Source organism: Macrobrachium nipponense, chromosome 21 (assembly GCF_015104395.2).
Source record: "Macrobrachium nipponense isolate FS-2020 chromosome 21, ASM1510439v2, whole genome shotgun sequence".
Taxonomy (NCBI): domain Eukaryota; kingdom Metazoa; phylum Arthropoda; class Malacostraca; order Decapoda; family Palaemonidae; genus Macrobrachium; species Macrobrachium nipponense.
The window spans coordinates 48,422,322-48,436,434 of NC_087212.1; the positions used below are offsets into that span (position 1 = coordinate 48,422,322).

A 14,113-nucleotide genomic window follows, 5' to 3' on the forward strand; every position below is an offset into this window, starting at 1 on the left:
AAACTATTCCCCATGTTAGCTATAGCTGGGATAAAACTTCTAGATAACTGAGTAGTAATTAACTTACTCTCGAGATAGGAATGCTGCTGTACTTTATAAACTGATTTAGGCGGTGTTATGCCAGCGTCGGTCGTTTCACCTTTAAAAAGCCCATTTTTTGTAATATACTTTTAAGCTAGAACTTCTTGGCATTTTGAAGGGCCGTTATGTTTACTTCGGGGCGTAGAAAGTACGTCGGTATACGTCAGTCTCGAGTTTCTTTTAATTTCTTTCCTTCATTTCTCTATCAATTTACAGAATTCTGATCCACTGAGAGAGAGAGAGTATCCAAAAATGCACTGATATATCTTTCTTTTTAAGTGAAGAGCCTTCCTTAACGGAAAAAAATACTGTAAGGATATAAAAAAAAACGTCATTGCTCAATTTCCATTTCCTATTTTTTGCAAATGAACACCAGTATTTTTTCAAAAAGGAAGATATACGCGCAAATTTTATGACCTGCGTATTAATAGACTTAAAAAAAGAACGCTGTTACTTAGAAATCGGGAAGACATTGCTGCTTAGTTCACGTGACCTCGAAACCCCTTCTACAAAAAGTACCATGTTCGCTCCTGGCAGCTGTGGAGAAACTTTTCATTATCCAGCAACCTTAATTAGCTTTCATTTTGTTAACGGGCCTCCTGGGTGTTTTTTTTTTTTTTTTTTTTTTTTTTTTTTTTTGCACGTATCAAATTGCTTTTTATTGAACATATATGACAAGATCGCCTAGCTATTTGTAAAAATCTAAATTTCGCAGAACACCAGTAGGTTAGCTGTCTTTAGGAACAGTTTCATTGTATTCAGATTTCTCTTACAATTTAATGAATTCTTAGAAATATAAATATATGTACACAGACATATATATACATACACACACGTGGGTGGTCGGTATGTATCATAAAATAATAATAAGATATCTAGTATATAATACATATATATATTATATCTATCTATATATATAATTCAATGTGTATGTTATACTTGTATATATATTATATGTATATATATACTATATTATATCTATAATTATGATCATTAATTAGATATATATACAATATATATATTATATATACAGATATATCATATAGATATTATATAATATCTAATAAAAGGAGCCCATAAAAACACCAAAATGTAGAGAGAAAAGTACTATATTTCAGAGACTGCTGTCTCTCTCTTCAGGTATATGAATGAGAAAAGTTTACAGAAAAGGTGGTATTTATACCAAGAGATTCGTCCACAAGTAAGCCAATTTAGGTCACCCCCGCTGATAATCTTCCTTTAATCTTCTTAAGCGTTGGTTGAATGAACACTGCGTCGACGATGTCTGATGTCCAATTCCCTTTTGAGATGTTCATTACCTGCTTCTCTTTATTAAGGCCGATTCCATCATTTGACTCTTGTACCGGCAGTTGCTGCTATAAATTACACGTGACATATTCCAGTTTATTCTATGGTTATGTTCATTTATATGATTGAAAATAGCCGAGTTCTGTTGTCCATACCTAACTGACCGTTTGTGTTGTATTAATCTCTGGGGAAGTGATTTACCTGTAAATCCGATGTAAGATCGGTCACAGTCCTGGCATGGGATCTCATATACCCCAGAGTCTTTGGGCGATGTCTTTTGTTGGACGTTAATCAGGGATTTGGCTAAGGTATTTGGGTAGGTAAATGCAAAAGGGTTGGATTTCCCAAGGGTGTGAGTTACTCTCTTAATCGTCTCCAGGTGGGGAATTTTTATTTTATTGTTGGGTGTGTCTCTGGTCTTGTCTTTAGGGGGTCGGTAGAAAATTACGTTTACTTTTTGAATTGCTTTCTCAATTATATGGTCAGGATACTTTAAAGATGAAAGTTGCTTGCGAATTAGTTCAAATTCTTTTTCCAGGAAATCTGGGGAACAAATTCGTAAGGCTCTTAAGAATAGGTTGCTAGCTAGACCTATCTTGATAGCATTGTCATGATAGCTAAAGTAGTGAATATATGAAAGTGAGAACGTTGGTTTTCTGTATATGGTAAATTTGTATTCTGTCGTGTCTCTGATTATTAAAACATCAAGAAAAGGAATTTTGTTGTCTGTTTCCCATTCAACTTTAAATTTGATGCTGGGCACTAATGCGTTTAATTTTGAGAGGAATTCATTAAAATTACCCCACTTATTATCCCAAAATGTTAGTTAGGTATGGACAACAGAACTCGGCTATTTTCAATCATATAAATGAACATAACCATAGAATAAACTGGAATATGTCACGTGTAATTTATAGCAGCAACTGCCGGTACAAGAGTCAAATGATGGAATCGGCCTTAATAAAAGAGAAGCAGGTAATGAACATCTCAAAAGGGAATTGGACATCAGACATCGTCGACGCAGTGTTCATTCAACCAACGCTTAAGAAGATTAAAGGAAGATTATCAGCGGGGGTGACCTAAATTGGCTTACTTGTGGACGAATCTCTTGGTATAAATACCACCTTTTCTGTAAACTTTTCTCATTCATATACCTGAAGAGAGAGACAGCAGTCTCTGAAATATAGTACTTTTCTCTCTACATTTTGGTGTTTTTATGGGCTCCTTTTATTAGATGGAATTCTGTTGTTACAGAACACTTTTACCAGTCATATATATATATATAACTATTAGAAGAAAAGAATTTATATGATTAAATCTACCGAAGATTTACGAACAATGAAATCCATTACAGGTTCTCTAGTTTGAATTTAGCGAAAGACTAAAAACTGCTAAATTAGCATAGTGAATTTAAGTGCACATAAATCTAGTATGCCAATGAAATTATATCTAAAAGATTTTGTCGATCTGAGATGAAAGCTTACAGCAGAGGTCAGACAGCAACTTAGAAATGATACCCTAAGGAAAGTTGTTGAACGAGATCATGTTGTTGGGGAGATGGAGATGACTTGAACATGCCCTTCGTACAGCCATTGGTAGAATAGCAAGTGTTACTTATCAGTTGAGATTCTGTGGGCACCTGAAGAGCCTCAAATCCCCTACATACTTGAATGAGGAATATTAAAAGGAAGGCTCCTTGTGAGTGGAGATTAACGAGAGATAAAGCACAGGGAGGGTAAAGTGGCGGGAGATCACTGAGGGACTTTGCGATGCACGGTGTTGGAGCCAATGATATATATATATATATATATATATACTATATATATATATATATAGATATATATATATATATTATATATATATATATATATATATATACACACACATTATATATATATATGCATGTGTAATATTAAGCTTGATCACTTGCAAAATTGTACTGTGCATTCATAAAAAAAATAACAGGACCTCATTTGAACAGGATGGCATTTATTTGATGGAGATTATGTTCGCTAAAGTTGCAAGCTTTCAAGGCCTAACTCTTCCCATCGTCAGGTAGTCGTAAAATAATGTATATGTGTGTGTGTGTGTGTGTGTGTGTGCGCGCGCGTGCTATCAAGAAATTCAATTACATATATAGATTCATTCTTACATCTTCAGGACCTGGTAGCATAGAAGAAAACGAGAGAAAATTGAAGAACTGAGAAGGTGATAACCTACTGTAGCCCTCGGGAAAACTGTTGTTCTAAAAATCTTCTCATGCAGAACGAACCAGTGGTCAGATGGGGATTAGTGCGCACACACACACACACACACACACACACATAGAGAGAGAGAGAGAGAAAGACTCTAAAGCTCCGAAATACGAAAGCGAAAACAATACATTTAACAGAAATATTTGTACCTACGTTCGCCGACATTTTTGGCGAAACTTAACATTCGCAACGACGAAATCATTAGGCGAGCTAATCGTTGAACATAAAACTCATTGAAATGACCATGAAAACTTCAATTACCGTCACTTTATTTAAGGTGAGTGAAGACAGTTCCAAGTTAGTTTATCATAGTTTGTGGTGTGAGCGGTAACTAAAACGTCACTTGAATGCACCATCCCTAATCAACGAGCGGTAACACTGATTATAGGATGGCCTTACCATCAACAGAAAGTAACGACTTTGTCCTCAGAGGCGTATTTAGTGGCTAGTGAAATCTGACAATGGCATTCTATGGAAAGCAGAAGGTCATGTTTAATATATGAAGTAGAAGGATTTGCGGCCACTGGTAAAGATTGTCGTACGCTTTTTGTAGCGTCTGTAGAGTTGTTGGTGCGGTGGGGATGCCCTCTCGAGAGGCACCTACTTATTCCCTCGGGAAGAGAGTCAACCCCTTAGGACACAGCGAGACTTTAATAGTACAGTGAAAGCTAGTAGATTAAAACATGTAAAAAGATGAGAGAAAATATATGAGAAACACCTGATTTTCTGTTCTTCGTCAAATCGCCGGCGCCAAAAATTCTAAAAATATCCAGGAAAGTAATAAAGATAATGAAGATGACAAGATTAAACAAACAAAATATACTGATATATCAAGGAAACTGGTTACAACCAATTTTTCTTTCCTACTGACCCACTGCCCTTATTAATGGCGTCGCTTGCTTGCATCTCGAGGCTAAAAGCATGCAGGAAATCTATTTATAATGAGAGAGAGAGAGACAGAGAGAGACTAAAAGCATATATGTATGAATAGTAGAAACTGTAAAAATTGAGAGAGAGAGAGAGAGAGAGAGTAACCGAACAAGCAAACCAGCGTTGAACTCACCGAGAGCGAGCAGGACCTTGAGCTTGGGATTCTGACTCTTGAGGCCGTTGATCTGTTCGTAGAATCCTGTTTTGCCATCTTTACTCTCATCGTTGGCTTCTAAGGAGGACAGCCGACCCTTCTTCATCCACCCGAAGGCGTAGATGATGTGGGTGCAGAGGAAGGGATCTATGTGTTCCGGGAGGAATTTGCCGACCTTTGGCCGGTACTGGGACCAGTTGGTGTAGTAACATACCACCTGTTCGAGAGATTGGGAAGGAAAAAAGACTATAAATTAAGTGACTTGACATATGGGATCGCCTTCAAAGTGTAAAAGAGAGAGAGAGAGAGAGAGAGATATGATGTGAAAAAGAATGATCCTGACAAGTCAAGGTTTTTGTTCTTATTTCGTTGTTTCCAGAAGCCCTTAACTGCTCTTCCATCAATTCATACAGGGGGAACAACATCAATTGTCACCTTCCCCAACCCCCCAAAAATATTTTGTTTCCCTCCAAGTGTTAAATAACAGATGCTGGAAATGTATTATTAATAATATTACCAAATATATATTCAACACAAACAAGTATAAAATATTAAAATGATAAAGAAATAGATTATGTCATTTTTCATTAGGTTCGTGGTCAGATTAATTGTTCATTTAAATTTTGATTGACGTATCCCACTGTTTGTATACGAAGTCGGCAAACGCCAACGCTTGCAGCAGTTTCATATTTTTCCTGCATCTAAGCACTTTCTTTTTCAAATGCAAAAATAATTTAATCCTCGAAGGGGAACCCACAAATGAATTGCTTCTATGCATATCTATCCTCCACTATTACTTCTCATCTCATCCAACCATATTATTGTTTGCAAAATTTTTATTTCATATTTCATACATTCAACATTCAATTCACTCAGTATCGTCCTCTTCTATACTTTCTCTTGCTTTTCCATTAGAGCTGTCACAGGTAGTACACTCTCATTCTTGATATTCTCTTATTTACTACATCTTTTGCTACCATCCCTAACCTTAGATATTAAAACCTACATTGGAGTGAAAGGTAGCTTTTATTGTCACAGGACACTATCATTTTAGCCCTCAATGGAGTCCTATAAATCCCATAAGATACTGCACCATAAAATAATAAGTTTATTTCTACCCTTATTACTTATACCTTAAACGTTTGTAATATTAAATACTGATCATATTCTCCAAAGATTTAAGTGGGACTAGTATTTTGAGGATGTCACAGAAGACTTGTACCGTATTTGAGCCAATATGTAAATTGTGGACTTATAAACTTGTTGACTGACTAATACTGATAAATCAGCCATCCGTTCCCCATAACATCATCCATGTATTTATATTTATATGGCTTCAGCAAACTAGGGTGGGGTTACAATTACTTAAAACTAAATCCACCCTCGTGTAAAAGTAACACAAAGTTACTTGAACATATTTCCAAATTCAGTTTCAAGCAAATAAAAGAATTCAAAAGCAAGACTACAAGAAGGCTACCTCGAGAGAGAGAGAGAGAGAGAGAGAGAGAGAGAGAGAGAGAGAGAGAGAGAGAGAGAGAGAGAGAGAGAGAGAGAGAGAGAGGAAATTACAGAATAGACATTAATATATCTTAAATTTTAGACGGTTTATCACGATGCAGGCCATTCATTTTTTGTATTATAATTATCTTAAAAGACTATTAACATCAAGTTGTGAAGAAATAAATCCTACATACAACCTGCTGCAAAAATAGAAAAGACTTTATATTTCATGAAATAAGATGAAATTAAATAATCTAGAGATTTAACACTGAGATAATATTTCCTCCAAAGAACTTCCACAAAATGGACTAAAAGATTTACGGAATACGCATACGCTACCAATGAACAGGATAGCGCTCTAATCCTTTCATTAATCCACTTTAATTGAAGCCTTAAAGCCATTTCACATAAATCACTAAAAGTGACAATTACATGCGAGATGCATCGAATATCTCTTTGAAATTATTTTCTTCTTTTCAAGCATAAGCAACCAAGAGTCGGGATGCACTCCAGAGATCAAACCTTACATTTTCTCAGGTAACATGTCACCAAAACAAAGCTGACGAGTTCACTAACTTTGTAATCGGGGTCCCCGCTGTTCTTGACACCAACCGCATTGGACTCTCTGCTGGACTGGTTGGGCCCCGCTGCTGGTCTGATTCGGGGCCTGAGCTGTAATGAGAAACAATACAATTTGATAATTACGATAATCAAAAAGGCCGTTTTTTTTCTACAGCTGCCGAAAGTGTCTGGAAAAGAAGGTTTTTCAAACCAGAATTATTATTCGCATAACCTTTGCTGACGAAAAATCCATGATGAATGATCGATTTAAAATACATAAATACTGTATATCACTGATGTCATTTATAAATCTAAGTTAGCCATACAGAACACCTTACGATCTGGTAACTTCAAAGGTGTGACGTTCAGAAAGAAAAAAAAAAACTTGATGGCTGGAATCTCAATTTAAGGTCGCTAATGTTGCGAGAAGCCATATGAGTTCTAGTCTTCAAGATTGAGGGGAAACTGCAATTATTATCAAATAATGAATGTACTTTCTCTTCCCTTTATGCACAGCTCTCTAATATGTAATCTGCTGAGATTTTTCTTTGAGAAAACGCAGCTTTTCACTGACCCTGACTCTGTCCCCAGACGATGCTGTAGAGCCTCTTCTTCTCCCAACGGTGTTGGAAGCGGATGTGGACGAGTCGGCTCTTCCGTTGCCCACGGCGTTGGTTACTGTTCTCGTCTGCACAGACTCCGCCGCTTCTTGGTTGCCTTTCCTTAACCTAGGCCTAAATCTCGAGCGCCTGCGAGGGCTTCCCGCTGTGTCTGTGGAAGAGGATAGAGGAAATCAAGATTATAACCATTCTCATTTCATTTGCAAGACGTATAAGAGCCAAAGATCCTAAGGTATAATTTGTGTTCCTTGGGGTTTCGTCCTATCAATGAAAACTTTAACAAAAAAAAATTAGGTCCAAGATCTTTACATTGTCCTACATGAACAAGCAGAGCTTCATGGAACAACCATTACAGCGAAAGCATCTGTAAGGGCTAAAATTTAAGTTATTGGTTAAACGTCACTGAATGAAAAGTACAAAAGAGCATCAAAGGGTGAGAATAATGATAATAATTAAATCCTAACAGCAGCCACAATGACATTTTATTTTCCAGTGTCCAAAAGACCCCGACTACACGAATCATAGTTGCCAAATTTTGATCCAACTTGTCGTGGACAGGTCTGAATTGGCCCTTTCATTTCGTTCGCGTCCAGGAAACTGCTTTAATGTCTTGCTTGACTGAGTGGATAATTTGGTTCACTGAGCACTGACAACAAAAGAGATTCTGAATTGTTTGCCTTGATGAAAAACTTCATTGAAATAGTATTAAGAAATCCGTTCATTTGTAAAACCAAGCAACCGAAAAACTGTTCCTCTAAAGCTAAATCGAAGTGCAAATCATTTTCCGATGTTTACCACTGCGATGGTGGTCAATTAAAATGCCTTGAAAAATATTCAAAATGTATCAGTTGCATAAATCATTTATCCGGAGGGCAGTCATAAAAAAATCACCAATTATAAATGAATTTATAATTGTTAAGGAAAAATGTTTGCAAAAGTTCCATACACAACAGAGAACTAACTTGACAAATCGAATATTTGGTATTTCTAGCATACGCGAAAATAAACCACATTTATTACATTCTCCAAACGTCAACAATCAATAAACTAACCATGTTCCAAAACTTACACATAATGCGTAATTACACGAGTGTGTAATTACACAAGTTCCCACATTTCCCCACCCGTAACTCTGGTTTCTACATGTTTTATGTGCGATTCTCGCTGTAAAACTGCCCGGCCTGCTTGGCGTGCGCAGGGACCATAATGATCTGGACTTCGTGTTCACCTTGGACACTCCAATAGGTGTCAAACAGGAAACCCTATTTAGATACGTGACTCGGAAGAAGGATACCTGTATTAGGATCCCCAAGACGCATGAAAAATAGAATACAAACCTCCAGATGACCAGACATAATTATAAAAACCCTCTTGACAATATAGAACTAAAAGTTGAAATAGACCAGAGCATACAATATAAAGTCAATAAAAGTATATCACAGGCGACGGGAGATTTGGAAAATGTTTTGAATATTTTTCACAAGGAAGTAGAAAATAATCCTAAAGAATAAGAAAAATTAAAGGGTTCCGACGTAGTTTATTTAGAGATCATCAGTCCAGAGAGAGAGAGAGAGAGAGAGAGAGAGAGAGAGAGAGAGAGAGCTATCACCTCAGCCATGGCATCAGATTACTTTGGGTGAAAGGTATGGTTGAAGAGAAGATGACGGGGCTGGCTGTTTAGCCTATCCTTAATGAAGAGGATCTAATGGACAGACACACACACACACACACACACACACACATCACTCACACACTCACACACACACACACACACATATATATATATATATATATATATATAGATAATATATATATATATATATATATATTATACAGATAGGAAAAACATCAAATAACGATCAAAGCATCGTATGACTGCAAATATATTGCAATAAAGGGCTTTGCTAAAGCATGTGTGCATACATATGCATGTATGCACACTTTGTAAGAATTCGCTGGGTGTCTTTCCGAGTACACATTGTACTGGGGTTATTCCTGTAGAATTAAGAACTAAGAGAATGTAGTCAAGAAGCAGCAGCAGGACTTCCAGAAGTGAGAGCTAAATGGCAGTTGCAAAAATTATGCTGAATTTTCACGTTCGTCAACGTCTTCGGCAAATATGAATTTATAAAATTTCAGGGGCCAAAAAGTGAGACGTAAATACTTAGGATAAAATGGATGGCAAAGTGTAAGTAACTTCACTAATAATTATAAAAGAAGCAAAGACAAACAAGAAGTAGTGGTCGCCATTCCAACAGGGAGTTGAAGAACCACTAATCTGAAAGTGATGAAAGTGAAAAGAAAAGGAAAGGAAAGTAACAGTATCCTTTTCCATGCCATCCTAGAAGAGCTGCAAAACTTGACGGGCTGATGTTTCAAAAAGGAAGCAAAATCCCTCTTGGAAAGCTGCCGTGTGGGTGTATGCGAAAACGGAAGAGAAAGGGAAGCAGACTTTTGGCATTAGGACGGAAGAAGATAGCGGGGCGAGTCCCAAACCTTACACGCTATTCCATATCCTTTTATGAGAGACTTTGCATAGGTAAAGACTCGGCTGAATAATACATCGGCCTAATTTGCATTCGTGCTATACCACACGTTACACCAAATATACCAAGTCCTTGCTATCTGATGCATATTCATGCTAAACTTGTATTGCACAGTTATGGATCGTGATTCTGCAATACATATAAAAACGAAAATAACTTTTTTCATTCGGCCTGAAGAGGAAGAAGAGGAAGAAAAAGAAAAAGAAGAAGGAATTTGAGTCAAGCCATGACATGCATACGGCAATTCTCCACAAAGCAAATTTAGAGATTCCCATGTTGTCTTTAAAAGAGACTCATACCACATGTTTTCTATTTTATTTTATTTCTGTGCCGAAATTCGTGACCAGTCCCCCATAACTAATCTCACTAAACCAAAGTGTACTGCTACTATTGCACCCAAACTAGTATTGACTTTAAAATTCTGCAGTGCCTCAAACAATAGCTGTAAAACTTCAATGAATAGAATGTACCAGAGAAACGAAACAGCTATATTAATAAGCAGACTTGAAAGATTGCTATCTAAATCCGATTGAAATCAACGAGATTAACCGTCTTAATAAGTAGATTTAAAATATTGTTAACTAAATACGATTGAACTCTCCATGCAAAAGAAATAATCTCACCCTACAAATCCTTTCAGAGATGAGTATGTAATGAAGATAGGATATAACACGATGCTTATCAATGATCATAAAACGAGACACGACAAGTAGGATTGATCAAATCACTCTAGTGCTGGGTTCCCATTCAGCTCCAACCGGGCAGGCGTAATAATACCCAGGACGAGCCATCCTGAATAAACATTATCTGCCAGAGATCTCGGCGGGACAAACTTTCACTGCCGGAACAAGTCCGTTGAATGTCTGATATGGAGCCGTTTCAAAGGAAAATCCCTGCTACTACTACTACTATATACTGTCCACGTTTCCAGTGGAATGAAATTATGCATCTTCTTTATTTGTATATGTTCTTCGTTTAAAATTGTCGTCAGGGTGAAGAACATTGCGTACAGAGATTGTGTTAAAGAATACATCGTAATGGCTCTCTCTCTCTCTCTCTCTCTCTCTCTCTCTCTCTCTCTCTCTCTCTCTGACAAAGACCACTTTCTGAGAGCTGTACGTATCATAGCAACGCCGCCGAATAAGAGAGCGGAAAGTTATGCAACGAGAAGTTCATTCACTCCGACTCTTACTGCTACTTAGCCCTGACCCCAACTTGCTTGATCTGGTTCAGGCACACAAGAAATATATTACTTTTGACATACAGAGTTCATGAATACTCTTGCATCGGTTCGCTTTTTTTTATTTCTGGGGTTGGGGGGAGAGAGGGATGGGTCTCCCCCGTTGTCATTTATTCTTAACGTAGATTAGTCTCTCGTTTTGAAATAGTTTTCTCGTTTAACACTTGTTATATAATCAACCCCGTTGTCTCTTTATCTGGGAAAACTGCAATACAATTTTCTTTCTGTTGTTTTATACAGCCCATACTAAAAATGCCTGAAATCATTCTAAGCAAGAGAGACAACCCAAAATTTGCACACGTCGGTTACATATGTCTTTGATAATAGCAAAAACGATCCTTCTGTAAAGTTTTGGATATGTGACTTAAAGACCGAGTGTAAAAGTTGCATTCACACTAAAAACCATGAGATAGTAAGAGAAGTGAGCAGACATTCTCATGGTGCTTCATCAGTAAGTGTGGGGTTTGCTAAAATCAAAACAAGTGTAAAACGTAAATATAACTGAAAACAGTTCTCAAGCTGCTCTGGCAGCACTACCAACTTCTGATGCCATGAAAAAAAAAAAATTGTACGAAGGAAACGAAATCAATTATATTCTGCTCCTGCAAATTCTGTTAGTTCAAGAGAGTTAGTAATCCCTGACGAGTATTAATTTTATGTGACGAACGGTGGTCAACCTGAAGACTTTTTAATTGGCGATAGTGGTCAAGATGATGAGAGAATTTTTATTTTTGGTAAAAAGACCTGGGTAAATATTTTACATGAATCTTATGTGTGGTATAAGGAGGGAACGTTTAAGCAAATATATTAATGTTTGAGAAAACAATTACCACGCGATGGACTAATCTATCAACTTTCGAATTTTTGTTTGAATTGTGAATTGGCGCCAAAAGAGCTCATCGTCAAAATAACGAGCGCCAAACTGTCTATCGCCAAAACGGTGGAGCCAACTGATCTGCACCAAAAGGGTGGCGCCAAAACGTACTGGGCTCTGTGCTAGAGCTCTCGAGAAGTAAGATAGATTATTAATAATATTATGTAATGTTAATAATAATGATAAAAATAACACTAACATGAGAAAGAGAGCCATAATAATAATAATAATAATAATAATAATAATAATAATAATAATAATAATAATACCAAGAGAAAGACGTAACTGTAAAGTCATACCCAATTAGAGGAAAACCTTAGCATAACAAAAGAAATATCTTTCACCTAGCTAACATTTCTAGCACTGCCTTCTGCTCAGTATTCCGCTACGGCATTGTGTTTCACAATTCACAGACTAAAATGATTTGGATCCACAGACCAAGAAATCTAAAGAATGTCATAACGAGCAATAGAAGAGAAGGAAAAAGATAATAAAAGTCTTTTTTGCTTTCCCTTTCAATTGAGAAAAGCCTGGGAAATCAGCATATTAATTATGGACACTTCGGCCTTCATAGTCATGCAAATTCTTCTGTTGAAGGAGACAGAAATGCAGAACGCACATACATCCCTACACATACGAACAGTAATGGACACCTTTGCTTTCGTAATCATGCAAATCCAGTCCGGAAAAAGGGCAGAAATGCGGAACGCACATACACACAAAGAGCAAGATCATACGAATATAAGAATTCTTCTTGGGGCACAAATAACAGTTACTAATCAATTTCATCAGACACATTTCAAAGGCCAAGTAGAGGATGTGTCCGATGTACAAGAAAAAAAATAAAAAAAGAGCTACAATCCATGCAAAAACTATGCACGCCAAGCACACAAATCGCACGACCTTCACGCTCGCACGAAAGACCGTTATTTGCCCGTTATTCACTTTTGATTGTTCGGAATGAGCTTTTTCCTCACAAATCTTTTCTCAGGGGATTGGAATGAATCGGGTTAATCGACAGATTCGTCGGCACGAGTGACGTCTCAGTTTGCGTCTCGCTATGTAATTAGAGAGAGAGAGAGAGAGAGAACTTCTGTATTTGTTTGATATAGCTTGTTTGTGTGTGTGTGTGTGTGTGTGTGTGTCAGATAGCTTGTGGGTGTTTGGGTGCGCTAATGTGTGTGTGTGTGTGTGTGAGAGAGAGAGAGAGAGAGAGAGAGAGCTCACGCTTTTATAACTGGATATTCCCAAAAGTTATGTCGCGCATCCTAACGCATTACACCGTGTCTTCTGTTCGATCATTTGGATTCCATAAACACATGAATCAACCAGTATATATGCAGTGAGCCCAACTGAACTTCGTTTAACGAATAAATAATGTAATTTAGCACATTTGATCAAACTGATCCCAGTTAAATGAAATGACCATTTTATGACTAAGTCAACGAAACAGACTTAGGAAAAAAGTCTTTTCTTTCGGCCTGAAGGAAAAAAGTCTTTTCTTTTGGCCTGAATCCGTCGAGAGTTTTTAAGGGTCATAGGTTGAGAGTCGTCCAGCGTCTGATGGTGGCGGAGTCGATTGTGGAAGTGGCGGTGGGCGACTTTCACTTTCGGCGAACTCGTCTCGACCGTTGGTCTCCGACTTCGTCGTCATCTACGGCGTCACGTTCTCGCGTTCGTTGGTCCCGTTAGTCAAACAAACCCTTGATTTTCGTGGTGTTGACAAACTGGACCCAGAAACTTGCGTGAGGTCCCTTGGCGGCGAGTGAGTTATGGAGATTAAATACTTGGCTTCTTGTCAACCTCTTTCTTATCTGCTTCAGATCTCGTTTACAAATCTCGAGACGGCGGTCATCAACTCTACTCTTACCGGTCATAAAAGCCCCTCTTATTTCGATCTGTAATTCTTTTTAGCAATTTTAGTTCTTGGCGTAGTTTGAAGGGAAGAAAACATCAAAACAGCTAGAAAGAAAATCTTTATGTCTGCCCTATTTACACTCCGGTCCGAACAAATGTGACAAAGGCGAGTTGTTTGTTTCCCTAA

General features: G+C 37.4%; 1 protein-coding gene across 1 annotated transcript in view; it reads right to left on the reverse strand.

Moving 5' to 3' along the window:
- The window catches only part of LOC135198018 (probable chitinase 10), a 156,136-nt gene that overhangs the window by 15,721 nt on the left and 126,302 nt on the right, over positions 1-14,113 (reverse strand). The window contains exons 3-5 of the mRNA XM_064225371.1: positions 7,364-7,560; positions 6,805-6,900; positions 4,708-4,945 (exon numbers count right to left, since the gene is read on the reverse strand). Of these exons, the coding sequence (XP_064081441.1) occupies positions 4,708-4,945; positions 6,805-6,900; positions 7,364-7,560 (531 nt within the window). The remainder of the gene's footprint in view (positions 1-4,707; positions 4,946-6,804; positions 6,901-7,363; positions 7,561-14,113) is intronic.